This window comes from Anomalospiza imberbis, chromosome 18 (genome assembly GCF_031753505.1).
Source record: "Anomalospiza imberbis isolate Cuckoo-Finch-1a 21T00152 chromosome 18, ASM3175350v1, whole genome shotgun sequence".
Taxonomy (NCBI): domain Eukaryota; kingdom Metazoa; phylum Chordata; class Aves; order Passeriformes; family Viduidae; genus Anomalospiza; species Anomalospiza imberbis.
The window spans coordinates 13300337-13325790 of record NC_089698.1 but is presented as its reverse complement, the minus strand read 5'-3'; the positions used below and the strand labels follow the sequence as shown (position 1 = coordinate 13325790).

Sequence of the window (25454 nt, the reverse complement as noted above, 5' to 3'; positions counted from 1 at the left end):
TGCAGCATTCCTGACAAAGCACATTCTGGAGGAAAGGCCAAAACAGACCTGAGGCTGACAGAGCAATTTTCCCTCTTTTCCTTGTAAAGCTCCTTTCTAATTATAATCCCTGCTGGGTGTGGTTTATTTCTGGATACTCAGGACTGGGAGGAGCTCCAGGAGAGGAGTGGGGGCTTTCCTTTTTACTGGCTGGAATATTTTGATTCTTAAATTTAAATCAGCCTGATAATCAGTGACCTGTGCAGAGCCAGGAGTGTTTTATGTCTGAAGGGTTTGCAAAGCTCTGTCTTAGGCCAGGTTTAAGTGAATGAAGACAGTTGTTCTACCTTAAACCTGGTTTAAGTAAATGAGGCACCATAACCAGACTAAGACCATCCCAATGAATCTCCCCTGTTGTTTAGGAAGGGAAGTTAATAAACCCTTTAGTTTTAATTGGGTTTGTTCGGGTTTTTTTTTAGTTTGGGTTGGGTTTTTTAGGATAGGGGATGGTTTTAAGCAATATTCAAGAGAACTGCTGGAGATAAGGCCATAAGTCTTCACATTTAACACTAAAAATGTGTGATTTGGGTGTGACAAGGTGCAGAGCTAGTCAAAGGCACTCCTGCCCTGAGGAACTGGCCAGAACTGTCTCATCACGGCCTAGGACTGGTACTAGTTCTGACTGTGGATTAAAAAGCTTTCTAATAATGCTCAGCCCCTTTCTCCTCCTCCTTCTTCTCCTCCCCACCTTTAAAAAGGCCACAAAAATTAAGGAAAAGTTGTTCCAAATAGCACAGCTGTAGAAGAAGCCACATTTCGATGCCAAGGTTTTGTTATTTTTGGGGGTCTTTGATCTGTCCCTCATTTCCCAGATATCAGGGAGACTCAGCAGCAATCCCAGAGCAGGAGGGCTGCAAACCCCCAGTCCTGGCTGTGTGAAGGGTTCCAGAGAGCAGGAGGAGGGCATTTCCAGCTGCATATCCATGGGATGCAATCCCATCATACCAAACACAACTGTGGGGTGCCAATTTTGGCCAAATCCTCAGGAAAAAAAGGACAGAGCTCCTTCTACAGCCCCCCCCCCCCCCCCCCCCCCCCCCATCCAGAGCAGAGACCCCCAGCCGTAGCAGGGAGAATGTTTCAGACAAGGAAACCCAGGAAAATCAGGATGCTCAAGGGGAATGGAAAGGGATTTTGAAGGTTGTTGTCATTTTTGAGGCCCAGTAACCACCTGGGACCATTGGTGTGGTGACACGGTGACAGCTCCTTCTGCAGCTTGTCCAGAGCCACTACTGGAGCTCTGGATCAGGGAATAACAGAGCCCTTAAGGCTGGGAAACACTTTTAAGGTCATCCAGTCCAGCACTGCCAGGTCCACCACTAACCCCAGGACCCACATGGTGGGGCTGGAGTGTGTCCAGGGAAGGGAACAGAGCTGGGAAGGGGCTGGAGCCCCAGGAGAGGCTGAGGGAGCTGGAAAGGGGCTCAGCCTGGAGAAAAGGAGGCTCAGGGGGGACCTTGTGGCTCTGCACAACTCCTGACAGGAGGGGACAGCCCGGGGGGTCGGGCTGTGCTCCCAGGGAACAGGGACAGGAGGAGAGGGAACGGCCTCAGGCTGGATCAGGGGAGGGTCAGGGTGGATTTTGATAACATTTCTGCATGGAGAGGGTGCTGAGGCCCTGGCACAGGGCAGGGTTGGAGTCCCCATCCCTGGATGTGTAAAAGTGACTGAAATGAGACTGGCAGCAGTCTGAGGGTCTCTTGAAGCCATTTTATCAGACCCTCTGTAGTTTCAGGTGGCTTTCTGCAAGCATCTATTAAAAATTACCTGATTTTACTGGTAATGTTCTTATTGATACTTCCCAGCTACTGATTCTGCCCTGGAGAAGCCCAAAATCCCCAGGGCTGGACTCTGAACCCACCCCGACACCCCCAGAAGCACCCACAACTCATCATGGTGCACACCCTAAGGAGAGACACCCCAAAATCAGCAGAATTATTCCATACTCAGCATTCCATGGGATGCACAGGCTGCTGTGGATCCACCTGCTCTCACTTCCTCATGAGTGCAACAGAACATTCCAGCCAAGCACTGTGGAATGCTGACTCTGTTTCCATTCTGCAGCGCTCAAACCAGAGCTCATTGCTGTGCTCATCACATCTGCCACTGGAATTCTACATCAATCTCACCACGAGTTCTGCACAAAATTGGGGAAAATCCTATTTTCTGCATAAAATAAGGCCTGTGTAGGCAAAAATTGTGGTTTTGGCATAAGACAGCAAGGTGGGATAAAAAAAAAGGCTTATTTTAAAAATACACAATTTGGAGCGTGTTTTGCCTCAAAAATATTTTTCAGATTTTTTCTTTTTTTACAAAAAGTTTTTTTTCTTGCTTTAGTAGTCTCTGATAATGAAGAAAGGAAAATCTGGGAGTTGGCCCTGCCTCTGTTCATAGATTTGGACAGGATACTCAAGCCTTGACTGAGTTCCTCTCTTCTAAGGGAGAAAGGGATGTCATAAATCAGGTGGGACAGGCTTTTGGAGCTGTTGGAGAAGTTCATATTTAAGCCTGACCCAGGATCAAATAACTGATTTGGCAAGAGCTTCCAGTGCTTGGTGAGCAGGGAATGACATTTCTCCAATGGAAACACCCAGGGGATGAAGCTGGAATCTGTTGTTTGTCCAGCAGCTGCTGCTGGCACCAAGCAGGCTGCCTTTGGAACCTGCCTGTTCATCCTCTGCTGGAAGCAGCTGTCCCTGCAATTAGCAGGGATTGAAACAATTAAAAGGAAAATGAGGATGGAGGCAGCACTTGCAGCACAGAGGTTCAGAGGGATGTGCAGGGTTAAGTACAGGGATGCTCCATCTGCCCTGTGGGGAACAGGGAAGGGCTGATTTTCGAAGCTGGCTGCCTTGATCAGCTTCTTCGTGCTCTGGCAGCACTTCTGTGCTGCCTGCTCCCTTTTCCTGGTGCTTTTGAGGGTCCTTTTCCCCAGTTCCACACAAGCAGGTTGACATTCCTATGAAAATTGCAGTCAGATTTCTGCCTCTGCTGCTGGAGCAGGACACCTGGCTGGATTCTGCTTGGTGCTTTTCATAAAAGAGGATAATTCCTTCCTCTGGGAAGGGACCTCTGGAGGTTTCCTGATCTGACCCTCACTCAAGGCAGGGTAATTTTCAAAGTCATTTGGGGTTGCTCAGGGTCTTGCCCAGTCGATGTTGTCATATTCTAAGGATGGAGATTCCCAGAGCTCCTCTGGTTGATGGTGTTTAACCTCTCCATCCCCAATGTTCCCCCATTTTGCATGAGATGCAGATTTCCTCATGGCACAACCACATCAGGAAGTCTGAGGACTGAAGAGGGACAATCCAAGATATTCCTGTGCTCAGCAGATTCCCTGCACTGTCCCAAATCCAAGATGGGTGTCAACTGCAGGAAAGCAGGGATGGAATGTCCTGGGAAGAGCACAGAGCCGTAGCCCTTTACCTTGGAATCATGAAATGATGGAATACCCTGAGCTGGAAGGGTCATCCAGCCCAGCTCCTGTCTCTGCCCAGACCCCCAACAACCCCACCCTGGGCATCCCTGGCAGCGCTGTCCAAAGGCTCCTGGAGCTCTGGCAGCCTCGGGGCTGGGCCCATTCCCTGGGGAGCCTGGGCAGTGCCCAGCACCCTCTGGGGGAAGAACCTTTCCTGATCTCCAGCCTGACCTGCCCTGGCCCAGCTCCAGCCATTCCCTGGGTTCTGTCCCTGTCCCAGAGCAGAGATGGGAGCTGCCCTCAGGAGGAGATGCAGCCCCTGGGGAGCTCTGCCCTCAGTGTCCTCTGCTCCAGCTGAACATTCCAAGTGTCCTCAGCTGCTTCTCCCATTGCTTGTCCAAACTCTTCCCCATCCCTGTGTCCCTCTTTTGGATGCTTTCCCACACCTTTAGATCTTCCTGATATTGGGGCATCCAAAGCTGCCCCCAGGACTGGAGGTGAGGCCACCCCAGCCCAGAGCAGAGCAGGACAATCCCCTCCCCTGACCAGCAGAACCAGATGCCTTTGGAGAGCTCTATTTACCCAAAAGAATCACAGCTTCCACTTTGGGTCTTCTTGGAGAGAAAAGTGTGATGTCTGGGGACAAATATTTCCCGGAGTGCAGAACAGCTGCTCTACCACGAGCTCCTGCAGCTCTGAAAATGGTAAAAAACCTCCTCTATCATCCCTCAGGAAGTTCTGTTCCCATCAAACTCTGCCAGGCACTTTTCTGGGTTACAGAGGCTTCTGAGCTTATGGAAACCCCATCCTAGACCTGCTTTTTTAGGCATCTCCATTCCTTTGAAATTCCCCAGTAGATGGAGGCTGAAACCCAAAATCAGTTGGCCCCGGGACAGCTCATTCCCCAGGTTCATGTGGAAATTTGCAAGTCTTGTGATTTGGAATAAAAAAGCCCTGGGATAGCTGAGATCTCAGTCAACCCCTCCCTTGATTTTTTCAGAAGAAATTGCCAGAAAAAGCCCTCCTGACTTTAATTCCTGCATTGCTCTGATGCATGTTCAGAGTGGAACATAATGGCTGGAAGTCCCTTTGCTCAAGGGCAAATTTATTTCCTGGCCAACATCTGGCTCCAGGCTCATCTTTCCTGCAATTTGCCAGTTGCTGGCATGAGGGTAAAAGAGAATTATTGAACTATTTCTCTGCTTGGATCCAATTATTCAAAGAAAAGTTGCTGGAGGTAAATGTGATGCACTCAGGAAAGATGCAAATGTTTGCTCTCTGCCAGGTCCTTCCTGCCACAGATCAGGGCAGGGGGTGGCACTGAGGTGATGGGGACACAACCTGGCCTGAAGTCATCCACTCCAGAACCTTCTTTCCCTACACAAACAGTTGGAGGGACAAAAGAAGGACAAGTAGGCATCATAATCACCTGGGATACCTCCATCAGCAGCTGGGGATGGAGTCAAGGAATCGTGGAATCTCCTGAGCTGGAACACACAGGATCATCCAGCCCAGCTCCTGGCCCTGCCCAGACCCCCAACAACCCCACCCTGGGCATCCCTGGCAGCGCTGTCCAAAGGCTCCTGGAGCTCTGGCAGCCTCGGGGCTGGGCCCATTCCCTGGGGAGCCTGGGCAGTGCCCAGCACCCTCTGGGGGAAGAACCTTTCCTGATCTCCAGCCTGAGCCTGCCCTGGCCCAGCTCCAGCCATTCCCTGGGTGCTGTCCCTGTCCCAGAGCAGAGATGGGAGCTGCCCTCAGGAGGAGCTGCAGCCCCTGGGGAGCTCTGCCCTCAGTGTCCTCTGCTCCAGCTGAACATTCCAAGTGCCCTCAGCCTCAGATTACCCTCAAGACCCTTCACCACCTTCACAGCCTCCTCTGAGTGCTGTCCAATAGCTTTAGATCTGTCCCATATTGTGGAACCCAAAATTGAACCAGCAGCTGCACTTTCTGGACCAGAATCTGCTTTAGACATTAAATTCTACTCTTTCAAGAAAAATAGGTGACATGAATCCATTCCATGGATCCATTGAAAAGAAAGAACCCTGTGAACCTTAATGTTATGTCCAACACAAAGACAGGACCATGGGGCAGGGCGTCAGAAACACACAGGGACATCTCTGTCCCTCACAGTCAGGCAGAGTCATTTCCCACCCCCATCAACCCCTGCTCTCCATGACTGTCCAGGGCTGGACCAACCCATGGACCTGTTAAACCCATGGACAGGCAGGTCCTGGGTCAGGAAGGACCTTGAAAGTTAAAGAACAAGTCCTCAAAGTCCTTCAGGTGTTACCTTTCCATCCCTTTTCCTGGCCAAAGATCCATCAGAATCCTTCACCTCCAGAAAAAGCCCTGGGATAGGAGAAGTTGAGGATCAAGGAGCAAACCCAGCCGGTGCTCAGCAGTGCAGGTGCACTCTGAGTGTTTTATAAGTTCTTCCCAAGCCCTGCTCCCCATAATCAGATTGTGAAACCTTCAGCTGAAGTTAATGCAAACAAACAGATCATGCGGAGAGCCATAAAAATAAAATATCATAATAAAACCCCTAAATCGAGAGCATCTCCTGTAAACAGAGCGCTGTAAACACAGTAATGTGTCTCTCTGCAACGATATTTGGTGAGGTATGGAAGGGCCCCAAGAGATGGCAGGAAAACACAGCTGTTCTCTCCTTGCAGGAGGTGAGGGAATGCAGCACAGAGGTTAGGGATGGCTGCAGGGTCAGCACAGGCTCTGCTGCGCTCCTGCAATGGGAACAGGGATCCCCCCGGATGGCTCAGGCTGGAGGGAGCCCAGAGGGTCCCTGGGGGCACCTCCGTGCTCCAGCAGGGCCATCCCAGAGCTCAGGGCACTGCAGGGTGTGCTCACAGCTCTGCAATGTCCCCACGAGGAGACCCCACAGCCTCTCTGGGCTCTGCTCAGGGCTGGCACTGCCCAGGGCAGGAGTTCTGCCTCCTGGGCAGGGGCAGCTCCTGGGCTCAGGCCCTGCCCGGGGCTCTGGGGCCATCGCTGGGCCTGGAGCAGAGCCTGGGCCTGCTCTGCCCTCTGCACACAGGGACAGACTGGGACAGACTGGGACAGACTGGGACAGACTGGGACAGACAGACTGGGACAGACTGGGACAGACTGGGACAGACTGGGACAGACAGACAGGGACAGACTGGGACAGACTGGGACAGACTGGGACAGACTGGGACAGACAGGAACACCCAGGGACAGACTGGGACAGACAAACAGGGACAGACTGGGACAGACTGGGACAGACAGACAGGGACAGACTGGGACACACAGGGACAGCCAGGGACAGGCAGGGCTGAGGCCCCTCTCACTGGGGCTCCTCTCCAGGCTGAGCAGCCCCAGCTCCCTCAGCCTTTCCTGGGCACCGAGGTGCTCCAGGCCCCTGCTCAGCTCCAGGAGCTCCTGTCCCTGCTGTGCTGAGGATCCAGAGCTGGGCACAGCACCCAGAGGTGTCCCCAGGGCTGGGCACAGGGGCAGATCACCCCTGACCTGCTGGGAATGCTCTTCCTGATGCCCCCAGGATCCCATTGGGCCCCAGGTCACTCTCGTGGCTCAGGGACACCTCGCTGTCCCCTGGTCCTTCCTCACAGAGATGCTCCAGCAGGTCCCCCCAGCCTGTGCAGGACCTGCATTTCTCTACTTCCAGACAGTTCTTCTGGGGGAAGGGAAAAATCATGCTGGAATTCAGGTGCTTCTGCTGGGCAGCAAACACAGCTCTGGGGTGCAACCTGCTGCAACCCTGTGCAAGTGAAGTCCTTGGAAATTCCACTCAGAAATCCCACGTTTGGGCTGTGGAGGTGATGCCAAAGGGTTCCTGGCACTGAGAGGTGAAGCCCAGGAGAATTCCAGATGCTGTGGAGGTGGTGTCAAAGGGTTCCTGGCACTGGGAAGAGGAGCTCAGGAGAATTCCAGAGGCTGTGGAGCTGATGAGGGCAGAAGTTGCTCTGACCCTCAGCCCTCCCCTGTGACAGACTTGGTTCCCCCTGGATTGGCAGATCCAAGCCCAGAGATCCAATGAGGAGAGATTTTCCCCTCCTTTCGCTTTACTGGGATAACTCCCTGTCACCAGGGAATTGTCTCTGGGAAGAGAGGAAAGCTCCCAGGTATTTCTTCATAGTTTTGTCTGCTGAGCACACCTGAAGCAGCCGAGTCCCTCAGCCTGTGCCCTGCTTCTGCTCTCACCCTGGGCAGGTGTTGACCCTGACATGTCACATCCCTGGGAAATGCCATGGAAAATGACCTCCAGCTGCTCCTGGTGGCATCGTGGCAATGATGCCACACCTGGCAGGTGCAGAGGTGGCAGGGACACCCAGCCATGCCAGCACTTCACAATGCATGTCCTTTAGGGGGTGACATAAACACTGTGCAGGGACTCAAAGAGATTCTGGAGACAATTTGTGGTAAAAAAAAAAAAAAAAAAAAAAAAAAAAAAAAAAAAAAAAAAAAAAAAAAAAAAGTTTTCTGTTCTGAAATGTGAAATCCTGGGAATTCTCACCAAAAAATAGGCAAACATCTCTTCCTGCAGCCTTGTGTTCTGTGTACTCACTCCCAGCTTTAGTGGCTTTGGGAGCCCTTCTGTCACTGTTCTGCTCCAGAACTGTCCCCTTGGACACAGAGAGTGGCACACAGAGAGTGGCACTCAGAGAGTGGCAGAGCCATGGAAGGGGACTCTCAATCCCTGGGAGTGTCCAGGGCCATGTTGGACGGGGATTGGAGCAGCCTGGGGTAGTGGAAAGTGTCCCTGCCTGTGGAATGAGATGGGATTTAAGATCCCTTCCAGCCCAATCCAGCCTGGAATTTTATGAATCTGTGATTTAGTGCCTCCCAGCTCAGCAGAATTTCCCCATCTCTGTATCAGCAGAGCTGAAATCTTCAGCTAAAGGGCAGCTCCTGTGTCCTACACCAGGGAATCATCTCCATCATCCTCCCAAGGAAAAATGGCTCGGGACTGCTCCTTCCCTTCCTTTCTCTATTCCCTGAGGAGCTCTGTTCTGTGAGGAACCTTGAAATTATTGGCTCCTGCCAAAGCCTTTAGCAGAAAAATGGGACTTTTCTAATCAAGACCCAGCAAATATGCAAATTGCAGAGACAAAATGCTGATAAGAACAACAAAAATAATTCTGCCAATAATTATCACATTGAGCTTTGCTGCTTCTTATTACAATCTTCCACTTTTCCAATGAAATTTCTATTTGGACACATGAAAAAATTAAAATATTGCTCATAAACTGTACCTGAAAAATATTTCAGGACCCCTGGGTATCTCTTTAGGGTCTGTAAGACACAGAGAAGGAGTTGTAGGAGTTTGTAGCAGCAAAATCATTGCAAGACATGAAGAGAGAGCAGAAATAATTGAGGTCTGGAGGGGCTGAATGCAGAAATGATTAAAAGATATACTTATGGATAACGACTCGAGATGGAATATAATCACTTTCTTGGAGGGCATGGAGAACAAAAAGATGGGATTTGTTTAGCTTTGCACATTGAGGCATAATTAGAGGTAATAGGATTATGTTTCTGCATGGAAAATAATCTGATTATCAGGAATCACTTGGAAATAAACTGTGGTCTGCAAAGGGTTAACTGGGGCTTCAAGCTCCATCCTCCTCCTCCCTCCAGGCACATTCCTGGCTGGGACATTTCCAGCAGGTCCTTCTGTGGGGCATCCCCCTGGGAAGAGCTGCTCCAGGCTCCCTCTTTGGAAGTGTAGCTTAAATTATTTTTTTTAATAGGAATTCATTTTTTCCAGAATTTTAATTATTTCATTTTCTCAGGGAGAGTGAGGTTTGTTGGGATTCTTGCTCCACAATCTTTCAGAGCCCAAAACTTCCTCAGAGAGGGCTGTCCCGGGAGTGGGGTCCAGGAAAAGGAGAGGCTCAAAGCTCACTCAGGGAACCAGGGGTGAAGCTCACTCAGGGTGGGGGTGAAGATGCAGAATTTGGGGAGGCGGGGGAGAATTCTCAGTGAGATAAATCCCTGACTCATGGACATGTTTCCACGAGCAGGTGGATGTGAGCCATTTCTCCTCCTGGAAGACCTTGTGGAAGAGGGAAAGGCGCAGTGAAATGTAATGGTCTCATTAAAGTGCTGAGTGATTTTTATTCACCTCAGAATGATGTTCTTCCTGAAAGACACGATTATTTCCAGGACCTCAGGCAACTCCAGATGAAGAGATGTCTGAATCCATAATAAGCTGGGAAGGCTTTTCTTCCAAGCACTTGTCCAGCCTGACAGCAGAGCAAGAGCTCAGTGTTTGGGGTGCTTTAGTCAAGGAAAATGCACCAAATGCAGCCAAAAAGAGGGAAAAGCGGATATTGGATATCAGGTTTTTTAGGGTGAATCCATGGGAAGGGTGGTCAGGCACTGGCACAGCTGCCCAGGGCACTGGCGGAGTTACCAAAGCCATGGAGATGTGGCACTTGGGGCATGGGACAGTGGTGGCCTGGGCACTTTTAGGTTTGATGATTTTGGAAGGCTTTTCTAACCTGAACGGTTTGGGGACTCCAGGAGCAGCCAGGTGCATCCTGCAGCTCCCACACTCCCAACTGGGAAGGTCACTGGACTGCACCAGGCTCCTCTGGAGCAGGCAGGGGGAGGAGGAAGAGGAGAAGAAGGAAAACGAGGAGGAGGAGGAGAAGGAAAAGGAAGAAGGAGGAGAAGGAAAAGGAAGGAGGAGGAGAAGGAGAAGGAAGAAGGAAGAGAAGGAAAAAAAGGAAGAGGAGGAGGGAGGTTTGATCCCAAGATCTCTCCCTGTTCCCACACTGGGATGTCCCCAGCTCACACCTCTGCCCCTGTGATCCTGGCAGGGCTCAGAAGCCCCCAGCATGGGAATGGATATGAGGAATTCTGCTCCTGAGGAGCTGAATCCAAACCCCTGAGGGTCCAGGACTGTGGGCACAGCACCATTTCCCTGAATCCCTGGGGCATTCCTTACTGTGGGACCTGCCTCCCACTAGGATCACCAAATCTCTCCTTGCCCCTGGAGTCCTCCCGCCCTCCTGAGCAGATCCCAGCAGCGTTCCCGGCCTGCCTGGAGCTGTAAAGCTGCAGCTTTATGGCAGCAGCTGCTCCTTTACAGCTCCTGCTAAATCCTGGGCTGCTCCCAAACCACTCCCGGGCAAAGTCTTTCCTTAGGGGATGGGAAAATCCACCCAAGGTCGTCTGTCTGCTGCAATCACATCAGCTCCGTCCTGCTCCTAATGAGCCAGGCTCAGCTCTGGAATCACTCTGGGCAAGGCGTTTTCCTTAGGCTTTGGATCACTGCGATTCCTCCAACCTCCCTGGGTTTTTCCAGCCTTCTGGAAGGTCAAGGCTGGATCTGTGAGGCTCCAGCATTCCCTGGGGAGGGCAAGATGCACAGGAGCTGTTGGGACATTTGTGTGGCAACAAGAGCATCATAAATTAATAATAATGGCACTAACAGGCTGCATAATTGGAATTTGGGGGCATTTTGAGCTCCTGGATTTCAACAGGAAATGTGAAGCTAAACAAGAATGTCCACTGAGGAAGGTTTTAGTATTCAGGAATAAGCAGGTCCCAGTGTTTGGTGCTCAGAGCCAGATGTGACTCCAGCCCTACTGTGAGGAACAAACAACAATAGTAAAAGGTCTGGAAAGGAAAAATAATTTTTTCCATGCCAAGAGGATTTCTTCCCTACAGTCTGAGAAGCCCCAGAGCTGCTCCTCCCATGGAAACTACATCGCAATTTTAGCATAATAAATTATGCCGCACTAAAACAAAATTATTGTTGTTTTTTTCTCAATTTCAGGTGTTTCTCCACAGTGAAGGGGTCCCATATTTTATGGAATCACTATCCCAGAGTATGGATTTTCTTGCTTGGAGCAATGAGAGAAAACAAACAGTGAGATTTACCTTCTCCTGTGGGCATTCATTTTTAACTCCTCGCACCATGTTGGGAATGTTCTGCTGAATCTTATCACTAATGGTTTTTGATCTATTGTTTCACCTTTTATTTTATTTCAAAGCAATTTTTTAAATATATTTTGGAGGTTCTCCTGGCATATTCCTGAGATGAATCACATCCCTGTCCAACTCTTCTCCTCTGAGACAAGAAAAATCACACAAAACTTTCTTGGGTGAAGAGCCATCATGCGAATTTGATATTTAGCATTTAGTCATTGTCCCACTAAGGAGAAAACCTTCATTATGACCCAAAATTCATATTTATATATAGTAGGATGGAAAATTGCACTTCCAGTCCTTTTTTTTTTTTTGTAACACTGGGTGAGGTTTAGGGACAATTTTATATCCCTTTCTAATATAATTGGCCTGTTTTGTCACCTGTGTCACGTCCCTAAAGTGACACCAAATTTCAGGGACCGATCAGAAATGGAATTTTGTTTTTATATACTGAGTGCCACCAGTGAGCAGAGAAACCTACACACTGAAATTCTGGGGCCTGTAGGGCCATTTCTCCCAGGAATTCCACCCCAAAACCATGGGCAGATCCTGGAGAACATCCAAATTTCCCACATTTTCCACCACCCAGAACAAATCCCTGTGAACCAACACAGCTGGCTGAATTCCACTCCGGAGTGTGGCTCTTCCATCCTGAACATTTGCTCATAAAACCCAAATAAACAACAACAACAACAATTAAGGATGGGGAAGAATCAATGTAAGAGTGCCATCTGGTGACATTTGCCATGGACCAGCCACAGTTTTTCCTGCAGTGCAGTGGGAAAAAACAGGGAGAAGAGAGGTCACTCTACAGGAGTTTTCCCAAACTGATCCATTTTCCCAACAAAAACCAAACAGGAGACTCCAACTTGGTGGCTGAGGGCTAAAAATCCGGCCCCAAATGTGCAAACCCAGGTGCAAAGTGGCTGTTTAATATTCATAGCCATGCAAATGGCCTCATTGTCTTTACAAATGGATAGTTAGGAATGTTGGAGTGGGATTGGGATAGTAAGGGACCGTTGGACATGGGGTTGGGAGAGCTGTGCCCACAGACCTGCCCTGCTGGGCTGGAGCAGGCTGAAAAGTTGGGACTGGGTCCCCCCTTGTATTTAAATATTAACATCTCATGTTTATACAAATTCCTGCCATGCTTCAGTGTTTGGAATCACAATGGTGATGACTTGAATGTGACCTGATGTCAGGCCTGACGTGGAATGGCTCTTCCTCTCCAAAAGAGGTTAATTCCTATCACCCCTTGAATCCGGTTTTCTACTGGGAATCTGCTCCCCCTAAGAAAACAGAAGTCCAGGATGAGTTCCGGGGAGAAGTTGCTTGGAGTTGTTTATTCTTCATGGATATTTCCACATTGTCTCCACCTGCAGGAACACACAAGACCTTTCTTATTTTTAAAGGCTTTGAGTGGGGTTTTGGTTCTGCTTTGGGTTTGAGAGCCCCAGGAGACATCCTGCCTGCTAAAAATAAGGATCAGTCTCAAATTTAGGGATAAATAATAACCCCCTTCAAGAAATCTGGGAAAAACACACCAGTGAATGATTTTTGGGGAGGATTGTTCGCATATTCCTGATCTTTCAGAAAGATCCACAGTGCTGTGCTCCCTGGGAAGGTTTGGGTGTCTTGCACTTCCCAAACCAATCTCCAGCATGGGTGGGAGTGGGAATGATTCAGGGATCATTCCCAAGATGCTTTTTAAGGTTCAGGAGGGCTGGAAATTGGTTGGAAGAGGCAGAGCTGTCCCACAGTAGCTCTGAGGTTGGCTTTGGGCTGGGACAGCTGCAGGGCAGGGGAAAGTCTCTGCTGGGAGCCCAGCTCAGGTTGTTGCCTCTTTCTTTAGTTAATGTGCGATTTGGGGCAAGTCCAAACCCAAGCTATCCCGACCCCTACAGGACAGGAGCATTAAAAGTGCCACAGGAACAGCTTACAGTCACTGGGCTGTCCATGAATAAAAGGAGAACCTTAATCAAACTGGAAATGGTCCTGGGCAGGCCAAGGAGCAAATTCCAGTGTCCCTGAAGTGCCCCCCAGGTGTGGCTGTGCCAGAGTGCAGCTCCCATTCCCAAATCTGAGATAAGGTGCCAGCAGAAGACAAAACTTACCTGAAATGAGCTGCTCCAGGAATGTGCTTCACTCATTCCATGGACCAGGAGATAGTTTAGCAGCTTCTACCTTCTCCTGCACACTCAGTGAACAGGCTGGGCCTCCTGCTCTCAGCACTGCCAAATTCAAAGGGATTGATGGAAAATGCCATGTTATCAGGATCCTGCCAGATTTTGAATCTACTCAGCAGCTCTAGGAGTTGAAGTCAACTCTACCAGTCCCTTCCCAGCCCCAGAAGTTGCTAAAAGTCCTCGCAGGTGGCTGCTCCTCCCTGAGCTGCAAGTTCCAGAAGGATCCTGTAACCATCTCCCCTCTGGCAGGCACTCATGGATATGGGACATCCTCAGGTTTGCTCTTCCCAGCCATGGAACAACAACTCTTAACAAGAATTCCATCAAACAGCAGTTTTCTACTGAAAGGAGCCTCATCTTCCAACCAGGGATGGAGACATTAGGATACTTCTGCTACAAGAGAGCCCCATTCCCAGGAATTTGTGTGGCCTCATCCCAAACCAACCTCCATTATCCCCTTCCAGCATCACCTCCCATTCTTCACAGAATGCTGACAGGGATCCTGGCTCTTATCCCTGGCCATTTTCCTCTGGACTAACTCAGTCCTTCCACTCTGAAGTTTTGTTAAAGATGATCCCATGGTCTCCCAGCTCAAATGGATTCCTGTCATTACAGGGAATTTAGGGCACGGAGATCAGCAAAATATTACCTCAATTTAAGTCCATCATTTTCTCCTCCTTGAATTGCTCAGCTGGAATGAATATCATTACCCAGACCTGGGAGAGTGTCTGAGGGAGGATTTTGCATCACAGACCTGGAGTGGAAGAAATGCGGCTAAAAATCCTCCCTGTCTGACAGGAACTGGGGAAAAATGAAAGCAGAATCCCCAGAGGTCCAGTGGAGACCCTGAAGAGCTGAAAGTCGACCTTTTTTCCTTTCTGTTCAAGAAGAAATTTCATGGTTGGCCTGAAAAATGGCACCAACAAAAGAAGAAAATGGTTTACTTTGTGGGAGAAAGAACAAAACAGTGCCAGCCCAACTAACACCCCCTAAAAATAGTTCCATATTAACCTGAATGTAAATATTTTTTTCAGGTTCATTTAGTTGTGCTTGGCCAGCAAAGTGTAAAGGCACAACATTTTTCCTGCTTTTTATATAGAATTTTATATAAGAATGGGGAGGGAGTGAACAACTTGGTCAAAAACTGGGATGCAAAGAGGAAGGAAGGAATCCCTCTGGTAGGATTCTGATGAAGTTGTGTAAAAGGCACCACCTGGATTGCAGGGGACAGCAGAGCCATGGACAGCAAGGACTGGAGAAGACAGAAAAGAAATAGGTGTTCAGTGGTGAATTTGGAACAGAATTGTTGAGCAAGGCTGAGTTTGCAGAGGGAATCTCCTGAGCTGGAAGGGACCCACAGGATCATCCAGCCCAGCTCCTGTCCCTGCCCAGACCCCCAACACCCCCACCCTGGGCATCCCTGGCAGCACTGTCCAAAGGCTCCTGGAGCTCTGGCAGCCTCGGGGCCGTGCCCATTCCCTGGGGAGCCTGGGCAGTGCCCAGCACCCTCTGGGGGAAGAACCTTTCCTGATCTCCAGCCTGAGCCTGCCCTGGCCCAGCTCCAGCTGTTCCCTGGGTGCTGTCCCTGTCCTAGAGCAGAGATGGGAGCTGCCCTCAGGAGGAGATGCAGCCCCTGGGGAGCTCTGCCCTCAGTGTCCTCTGCTCCAGCTGAACATTCCAAGTGGCCTCACCCTTCCCCACCTTTGTGTCCCTCCTGGAATGCTCCCTAATACCTTTACATCCTTCTTCTGCCTCAAACTGCCCCCAGGGACTCGAGGTGAGGGTAGAGTGAGCACTCAAACATGGGTGGGGAATGAGAAGAGCACAGAGAGTTGTGGCAGAGGAGGGTTTGGAAAGTGCTGAGATGAAAGGGGAGGTGACCCCTGCAGAGTGTGCAGGGAAAAGTGTCACAGCCTGTTTGTGTCTGCAGAGCAGTGAGGGGACAGGGGGCAGAGGAGAGAGGAGGGAGGAGGGAGGAGCCCTTGGCATTTGTATTACAGGAAAGGGTCAACAGGAACCAGCTGGAAATGCAGCTTCTCCACAGCATCCCTGATTTCCAGTCACCAGCAGAGCTGTGAAATTCAAGTCCTCCATTCTCCTTGTGTCCTTCTCCAAAGACAGGGACACAGAGGTCAAGGGTGGAGGAGGTATTTTGTGAGAAATGTTCTCTCAATAATAACTGCTCTAACCTGGGCTTAGGAGGTTGTTTGTGTGAGCTCATTGTGGTGGGCACTGGGTGATCTCAGCCTGAGAGCTTTTGGGAAAGCAACTCCCAAAGATAAAGCCCATCATTTTAGCACTGGAATGTTCAGGACCCTCAGGATTTGATCTTTAACAGATATCCTGTATTTTACATTTACTGCATCAACCAACTCAGTGCCACTCAATATTTGTTGGTCTATAGCAAGTTTGCTCCCAGGCAGAGGGGAGGATTTAGTTTGAAACACAGGAGGAAAGTCTGGGAAAAATAATTTTGTGGTATAATCTTCCCTTGGAAGAGGCTGTAACTGCTTCCAGCCATACACATCCACCTGATCCCATCATTTTTCATCATGGATTGTGAGAGTGAGAGGGAGATGTGCAGTTGGAGGACCAGGAACTTCCTTTTTTATTGTAATAAGTTCCTCTGAAGTGTCTCAAGAACTTGTCCATAAATGTGATGGATTTCCTGGGAGAGTATCTGCTGCACTGAAAATCATCCCCAGCTTGGGGAGGTCCTGCTAATTCCTCTCAGAGCAGATGTGGTGGAGTCTGCAGGCCCGGCTGTACATCACTGCTCTGGGGACTTTTGGCAGAGCTGGGAGCTCGATGAAGCATGTAAATGGACTTTTTGCAAGATCCCATTTTCATCCATCACTTTGGAATAGGGATGTGCTAGAAAAGCACTCCCTGGGAGGGGGGAGTTGCTGTTGGATCTGTCCTGGAATGGGATAAGTGAGGTCTTTGGACCAGGGGCTGGCTGGGCTCTTATTCCAGGCTGGGAGCACAGCACCTGGGCTCTGGAAAGTCAGAATTCAAATTCTCAATGCCAATATTGGTCTTACAGCTCTCACTGCCCACACAACATGACATAGTCCAAGTTTGGGGAAAAATGGACAAGAAATAACCCCAAGTTTGGTCAGGAATTTCAAAAGACAGGACCTCCGCAGGGGGCTCAGGGAGGGTGACCAAGGGTCTCAATGGCTCATGGTGGGAATGGTTTTGTCCCCATTTCGGCACTAAAGTCACAACTCTCTCTACACAAAACTCACTTGGATTCCTGCACATAAAAACAAAGGAGATTTATCCCAGTCTCAGCCAGCTCAGACAAGGTCAGGCCTAGAGGAGCCTGGTTTTCCCATGGATTTTAAACTGAGCCTCAGGGAACTGCTTCAAACCCTCTGCCCTGCTCTTAATCCTGTGATGGGGTGGACAGGATCCACCCAGGATCTTCAGGAATTTCACAGCACGGCAAAGGTTCCTTTGCCTCCTGCCTGGAACATCAGGGACAATCCCAGAGCGTCTCCCAGTCCCCTCTCCTCTGGTCCCTGTCCAGCTGAGGGTGGCAGGAGCCTGGAGACCCCTCCTTGTGTGGGGATCCCAAAGGGATCATGGACAGATCCCAGCTCCCAGTTCATCCCTGGAAGAGACCCCTCTTGTGTGGGGATCCCAAAGGGATCACAGGCAGATCCCAGCTCCCAGTTCATCCCTGCAACAGGAGCCTCTCACTGCCACCAGTGGCTGAGAAATTGTCACCCTGAGCCAGCTCTGCCACAATTGTGATTTACAAACCTCTGCAGTCCCCTCCTGGTCCCAGAATCACTTCTGGGCTTTCATTCCTTCAACTCCTCTGGGGAGGGCCCAGAACTCCGAGCAGGAGAGCAAAGCAGGGAGGAACTGAACTCCCAAGTCTTTGGCTGTGGGTGTCACACTCCAGGCCCTGCTGTGGGCAAAAGGGAACAGGCAGCACATATGGAGCTAAAAATACTCTGGGACTGTAATTAATGTTTTGACAGCCTGATAGTGCAAATGATGTGATAATTCCAGACCGGCCTCATTAATAGAATGGTCAAAATCCTTCTATATAAAGCACTGTGTATAAAATAATTGTGTATAAACATCCCTCTGTGCTGGAGCTTCCAGCTCCAAGTGCTGTGACAGCAGCATTGTCTGGGATCCTTCCTTGGAATGACTCTGATATCCAGTATTCAGTATTTTAATACACCTCTTTTAATACACCTTTGTGTCCTCATCATTCCATCCCAGCTGAAATTCCCAAGCTGCAGCACAGCCCCACTCAGCATTAAGGACTCTGCTTCCTTATGCCCAAATACCTGGATTTGGGCTGAGTTTCATGGGATGTGACACTTCCAGGAGTTCTGCAAAACTCCCTTTGACCCCTCGACAGCTCCTGGCTCAGCTACAACTGAACCCTCCCGTATCCAGCGGCCCCTGGGATCTGCCCTGCTGCCACATCTGAATATTTCAGCTTTTTTTAGGACGTTAGGAAGAGCACCCGGATAGACCCAGAATCAACATTTGGGAAAATGAATCCTCAGCAAAGCAAAGGAGCTCATTATGACTTTGCAGGTGCATTTTCACCTCATCAGGTGAACCATAAACACTCCTTACACCTGGAATTACTGCTTGGAAGAGTTGCTTTTCTATATTCAAGGCAAGTTTCTTTGACAACCCCCCTGGTTTAGAGCAAATTTGGGTCTTCTCTTTTATTCTGTGAAACCTGACAAACTTGGAGAGAACAAGGTAAAAAAAATTAAGGCTGAATGTCCTGGAAAAATTGTGATTTGTGTGCCAGGCACCTTGAAGGTGGTGTAAATTTTTTTGGGTGAGGGTTTTACTGCCAACCTGCTCAGTCAGAGCTCTGTGACCAAACACGGGGGACACCTGAGGGGATGGGAGGATCAAATGAGAAGATAAAAATTCACCTGAATTTAACCAGTGCAGTCAGGGTTCCACACCCTGGGCAGCCCAGAGGGCTTGGGGTCACCTGCCAGGTGAAGTTAGTGCTCTCCAACACCTCACACTTCAAGGACTGGTGTTGGCAAGGAATCAGATTTATAAAACCTCTCTGGACAAGCCCTGGATGGAGCCATGAGGATTGGAATGCTCTTGGCTGAGATGTGAGCTCCTTTCACCTGAGCAGGTCCTGAGGGCACCAGGAGGCTCTGACCCTCCCTGGGGCTCGGCTGTCGCTGTCAGGGTGGGGTGGGACCTTGGAGGAGCCCCTGAAGGGTGCCCCTCACTGATGCTGCTCCAGGCCTTCCTGTGCTCACTGGCCTGACCTTGTCCTACTGAATTCCTGCCCTGACCATGGATTTGTGCCTCCCAGGGAAAGCCGGAGGCTGAGCCAGGATCTTGGCCAGGCAAATTCCAAATGGAGGATTCATGGATATGTCACTGCAGAATTTTTTGGCCGTTTTGGGCTTTTGGGTGATCCAGATTACTGTCACTGAGCCTGCTCTGGTGGCTCAGGTGAGGACACTACTTCCTCCTACCTCCACACTTTTAGCTCCTGGATCCCTGGGAAGATTTAAAACCGGTTTATTGGAGCTCCTCTATTCCCAGGCTCAGTCGTGCCCTGATTAAATGGCTGCAGGCAATTCCATAAGCAAATCCCAGCCCACAGCTGAAAACTTACATCCAGTCTGTCCCATTTACAACATGGAACGGGGCCAGGATCAATGTTCTTCCCATAAAAAGGGGCAGATTTAAGGGATAGCAGGAGTGGGCCTGGCTCCATTCAGGGTGGGAAGAAGGAGTGGGGAATATGTGATTTATTGTGACCCTTTAGGAGCTGGGAAATCAAGCCCAATGCTCTGGAAGGAAGCAGTTTTCTGGGAATCATGAGTCCCAGGTGAAGGGTTTAAATCCAGGCTGGCAGGAGGGGTGAAATGGGGCAGTGACTGCTGAAGAGTCAGCTGTGGGATTTAGGGAGGAAAATGCAGTACTCCAGTTTGATCCACGGCTCCAGGCTCTCCAGCTGATGCAATTTGTTGAATCACCATCCCTGGAGGGGTTTAAGAGCCCTGATGTGGCACTTGGGGACATTGTGGTGGCCTTGGCAGTGCTGGGGAACCATTTGACTCTTAAAGGTCTTTGCCAACTTAAACAATTCCATGATTCCGTGGTGGGGGAAGAAGGCAGGAGCCAAACTGGGCTCTTCAGGATGAGGAAAGGGATAGAAATTCCTTGACTGTGAATAAGAGCCAGTGAAGTATTTGCATGATCTGAGTGGGAGCAGTGATGTGAGCACCTGCATCCACATTTATCCATAGGGATGGGAGAGAGGGAGGAGTTAGAGCACTGGATTGAAGCCAGGCAGGATGCTGGGGTCTCTCTGTTTGCCTGGGGTGGATGAAAACACAGCCCAGTTTTCCTGCTGTGCTGCTGGATGGGGCAGATCCAATGCTTGGAATCTCCAGGAATCTCCAGGAATCTCCAGGAATCTCCAAATCGGAGCTCCCTGGGACAAAAACAGAAGAGGAATGTTTTCTGGGGAGGAGATGGTCCAGAAATAGCTGAGTTCTGCCTCAGTCCTTGCTCTTGGGAACCTGCACAGCTGGAAACACAGCTGGCTGAAGAGCTCCCTGGGGAATGGTGCGGGAAGTGAAGTGCAGGATCTGTCCCTTGGAGCAATCCGTCAGCACAACCAGGCTTCCCTGCACTGCAGGGGAGGGGGAGGGGTCTGCAGGAGGGATATTTAAGGGACCATTGACAGGGTCGTGAATCACAGAGAGAGGAATTCCTGCCTTCAGGGTTCGAAGCAGTCTAAGGAGGTCTTGGCTGAGGTTCCAAGGCTCAGGGCTGAAATGGAGCTGTTGGAACATCCCATTGAAAGGTCTTGGCCAGATGGGTTTAGGACAGCTCTGGAATAATTGATCTGACACTAAAACTGCTCTTGGAGTGTTCTGGTTGGACCCAGTCACTCTAAAGTGGGACAGGGGAGCAAAGCTGCACCTGGGGAAGCACCCACAGCCTGTCCCAACCTCCAGGTGCACAGTGGCCACTCCACACATCCCTGCACTTCTTATTACTTGGGAATTGCCTTTGTGCCTTCCAGGGAGAGTCTAAGGCCAGAGCCAGGCCATGCAAATTCCAAAAGGAGGATTCATGGGACATCAGAGCAGCCTCCCCCTAATGAGTTTTCCTTGAAGGAGTGATTGCCTCCCTAGGTTAAAGACAGATTTCTTTTTTTATTATTTTTTCCAACAGAAAGGGAGGTGAGATTCTGGGAAAGAGAGTTCTTACATGGTGCACCCTGGAGATGGATGGATGGATGGATGGATGGATGGATGGATGGATGGATGGATGGATAGCTCTGACTCTGTGCAGATTTTACAGCAGGCCTTTTTTTGCCTTTGCCTCTGCAGCAGCTCACACTGGACACACTCAATGCAGGAATGATTATTCCACACCAGTGTAGGAACCTACTCTTCTGAGAGAGTGGGCTCCAGAATTCCTTCTCCACCCAGGTTCAGCATCCCCTTCTGTTTGGATGCTCAAATACAAAAATCTGGGCAGTGTGCCCCCTTTCTTGGCTGTACTCAGGTTTTCCCCTCCAGCAGGTCGTACTTCCTGATTTCCGCACTGGGATCATCCTCAACACCAGGACAATATTCAGCATTTTTTCTGGGAGCTGGTACATTGCGTAACAGGATCCTTATGGATTTCCTTGATTTAATAGGTGTCCTACAGGCCTGGATTATTTTCCATTCTTATCAGTGGCCACAGCTCAGGTGTGGGTCAGGTGCTCACTCAGGTGAGCCCAGTCCCCCCAGCTGCTGCTGGGAGGGGGAGAAGGAAATAAATATCAGATACTGACGTGCTGAGGGAGAGAAATAACCATGGACTAAATCTCCAGAAGAACTGAGGATGGTTCTTGAATATTGTGGAAGTGCCCAAGGCCAGGTTGGACAGGGCTTGGAGCACCCTGTGATAGGGGAAGGTGTCCCTGCCCATGGCAGGGGAACTGGATGGGCTTTAAAGCCCCTTCCAATCCAAATCTGTGATTCCATGATGATCCTTTCTCTCCCTAATTTCTAAATGATGACTCAGATGAACTCCAGACATCTGAAGTTATTCCTACCCCATGTCCTACTCTGGATTTTTAAATCCCACCACTCAGGGAGGTGCTGCTACTGAAGGAGAGGCACTGCCAAGGGCAGAGCCTGGGAGGGAATTCAGCCAGGCAATGCTTAGAACAGGAGACAGACCTGGGGATAAAGGATCCAGCACCAACACCACATCCAGACAGGAAGGGGAGGGAAATAACTTAGGAATGTGCTGGGCATGGCTGAGGAGTCTTCTCTAATAGAAGATTCTTTTTGCTTCCTTTTATTTTTAAATCAAATATCTGTTCCTTTCAGTCCCTGGGCCGAGATAACCTCATCAGATCCTGGAGTGGTGCTCCCAGGGAATTGTGGCAGGGAAAATGAAGCCCTGTCCCCCTGCTGGAGCAGCACAGTGGGGCTGACAGTGAACAAGAAATTAATTTGGGATGCTTGTGCTGCTTATTTGCTTGCTTGTCATCCCTGCTATTGCTATAGCCTCCTGATGGGTTCATTTTCCATATTCTTCCCATAATTCACGGGATTTTTTTCTTGTCTCTTCCCACAAGGTCCTGGTTTCATGTTGTAACTTCCCGCAAGGCAGGAAAAGAAAGGTGCAGGGAGGAATCCCTGGGAGAACGAAGGTTGTTTGTTGAGAAAAAATCTGAAATTGTGGCCCTTTTATATCTCAAAGGCACAGAAAATACAGGCAAGGAAAAGGAAACTTAAAAGGATTATTTAAAAAAATAAATCTTGCAATGAATCTGGGATTCTTCTCTTGGAATCTGAGATGGTGCAGACACTTGAGTAGTCTCTTTGGGAAAAATGCGATCTCCTTTTATCTCTGCCAAGTGCTGTTATCAATAAAACCAGGAAATCTGAGTTGGGGCTGGAGCTGCTGCTGGGACTGAGCATGTGCAAAGTGTCCCAGGAAAGCCTTTTGTTGGGAGTCTGCAGGAAAATGGTCAGGGAGAGTCAAGAGAGGCAATCCCGAGTTACCAGGGATTAACACAGACTAAACTATCACAGCTCAAAAATACCTCCCAGCCCACACAGCCCAGCCCTGAGGCCGCTGATGGCACCACGTCCCCGCTTTCCTGTCTGAATTCCTGCTTTTCCAGGGTTTTGCCCACTCAGCCGAAGATTTTTGCAGAGGTTAAAAAAAATTTAAAATTGGGTATTGAAAAGAGAATTCCCAGGTATATTTGTGGAGGGCTGGGAGACATGCAGGGGGCAGAGCCAGGAGCCATTGGAAAACTGCAGTGGAAAAATGTGTTTGTGGGTACAAATTCCCTGTGCTCCAAGGGCTGGAGCCAGGCTGGGAGAGCTGGGGGTGCTCACATGGAGAGGAGAAGGCTCCAGGGAGAGCTCAGAGCCCCTTGCAGGGCCTAAAGGGGCTCCAGGAGAGCTGGAGAGGGACTGGGGACAAGGGATGGAGAGACAGGACACAGGGAATGGCTTCCCAGTGCCAGAGGGCAGGGATGGATGGGATATTGGGAATTAGGAATTGTTCCCTGGCAGGGTGGGCAGGCCCTGGCACAGGGTGCCCAGAGCAGCTGTGGCTGCCCCTGGATCCCTGGCAGTGCCCAAATCCAGGCTGGACACTGGGGCTGGGAGCAGCCTGGGACAGTGGGAGCTCTCCCTGCCCATGGCAGGGGTGGCACTGGATTAAGGTCCCTGATTCCAAGATTCTGGGATGTATTTCCCCTGTGGAAGCAGCAGGTTGATCCTCTCAATCTGCTCAGGATTGACCTCCCCACCCTGCCTCAGATCCTGGCTGATGAAACAATCCCCTCACACCAAACTCCTCCTTCCCTCTCGGTTAGTAAATCCTGAATGAACAGCAGGTGCAAAGGCTAAACCTGTGTAGGCTCCAGGAATTCCCGGTGCTGCAGCCCCTGCCTGGGCACAGCTACCTGCCCGGGGAAAGGACATGCTTTCCATCAATCCCAGTCAATGTCCCAGCACCTGACCCACATCGATCGGAGCCACTGAGCTCCGATAAAGGTCACATTCCAGGGCTTGCCTGCTTTGATCCAGAGGATTTTGGGAGCAGGGACCACTCACTGTGCTCGTAGCACGCTCCCCCGTCCAGGATTTTATCCCGACGTGTGTGGATCCCTGCCCTGCTCTTCCAGGACTTCAAGGAAACACGAGAGCCGTGGAAAACACAGGGATTTTCTCTTCCAGCTTCAGCTGTGTGGCCTGGGAGTGAGGAGAATGTGACAATGGTGACAAAACTCTTCTGTGCCTCGTCCTGGCAAGACTGTGATAGTCATTCCCTTTCCCCTGAAGTCCTTGCAAATGGTCATTCCTGGAGGATTTAACCCTAAAGCTTCCCCAAAAATCCCATCCTGGACTCATCCTGTTTCCAAGCGGAATTATTGCCTAGCAGAGGTGTCTCCATCACGCACTCCCGGTGTCCCCTCCGTGCAGAGGGAGCTTTTCCTGCTTTTCCCCTGGCACAGGGATCAGCAGGAGGGATAATTGCCCGGAGATGGGCTTCAGCTTCCCTCACTCGAGGGAACAGACAACAGCTCCATAGAGATCCACAAAAATTTTAGCTCTACCGCATCCATGTTGTGCTTTCTCCCAGAAATTTTTTGGTGGTTCCCCTCCCCTTGTATAGCGAAATCCAGCCGGGAATAAAAGCGCTTTGTACATGGAAATACAACACCGCGCTCTGGGGGGATCCTGCGGGATAAAGGGAGAGGAGAAATGTAAATTTATTCCTTGGACGAGCCCTCTGGATTAGCTGTGAATTTTGTTTCGCTGGCAGAGCCCTGAGCCGAGGCTCTCTGGTGACGACTATTCCCAGTAATTCACAGGTAATTCCCAGTAATTCACAGGTAATTTACAGGCAATTCCCGGGTAATCTCTGACAGGCTGGGAGAGCTCCCCTGGGCCGGGATGTTCCCAGCTCTGCTCTCCTGCCCCAGCAGCGCCTGGAGAGAGGCAGGGAAAAATAACGGGGAGATCTCTCTCTGCTCCAAGCTGCCCTCGGAATGTTTTGGGGGGGGGGGGGGGGGGGAATTGACAATTTTCTATTTGTTCCCAAACCCAAGCTGAAGTTGAAGCAAACCAACAAAGCCGGGTGTTATATAATCTGCTGTTTCCCAGCGTCTGCGTTCCGGGATGCAAATCTCGGGGAGGCTTTGATTGCACAAACTGGGGCACTCCCAGCCCTGACAACAACTCCAGGCATGAGCTGAATGTCCTGGACACCGGTATGGGCAGAGATGGTCCCGAGGGGCCTCCTCATCCCAGGGCGGCTCATTTCCATCGTTTCCAGGCTCTCAATCTCTTAAAGGTTCGGGCTGAGGAAAAAAAAAAACCTGCTGGAAAAGGCTGCCCGGGGGACAGCTCCCATCTCTGCTCTGGGACAGGGACACCACCCAGGGAACAGCTGGAGCTGGGCCAGGGCAAGCTCAGGCTGGAGATCAGGAAAGGTTCTTCTCCCCGAGGGTGCTGGGCACTGCCCAGGCTCCCCAGGGAATGGGCACGGCCCCGAGACTGCCAGAGCTCCAGGAGCCTTTGGACAGCGCTGCCAGGGATGCCCAGGGTGGGGTGGTTGGGGGTCTGGGCAGGGACAGGGGATGGGCTGGATGATCCTGGTGGGTCCCTCCAGCTCAGGAGATTCCATAATTCCATGCTTAAACCAAAGCTCCAGTTCTGCCTCCACAGAAGGTGCTCGGAGCAGCTGTCTTGTCTGAGCTTCCACCCTGAGCAGGATTAACCCAGGGATCCCATGGATAAAAATGACAGTGTAGCTCTGGCCATAAAATTAAAATATCCAGTTCTCCATCCTCTGAAATTACTTTGGATAAGTTT

At 50.3% G+C, this 25454-nt stretch overlaps 1 protein-coding gene and 1 long non-coding RNA gene across 3 annotated transcripts in view; one reads left to right on the top strand and one right to left on the bottom strand.

Annotated features, from left to right (window-relative positions):
- IQCD (IQ motif containing D) overlaps positions 1-25454 on the bottom strand; it is a 542296-nt gene that overhangs the window by 179995 nt on the left and 336847 nt on the right. For both annotated transcript variants that reach the window (XM_068209220.1, XM_068209221.1), the window contains one exon: positions 20924-20937. In XM_068209220.1, the coding sequence (XP_068065321.1) occupies positions 20924-20937 (14 nt within the window). The remainder of the gene's footprint in view (positions 1-20923; positions 20938-25454) is intronic.
- Positions 7420-8605, top strand: LOC137485017 (uncharacterized). The gene is made up of 2 exons (XR_011005154.1): positions 7420-7544; positions 8331-8605. It is a non-coding gene; the product is annotated as an uncharacterized lncRNA (long non-coding RNA).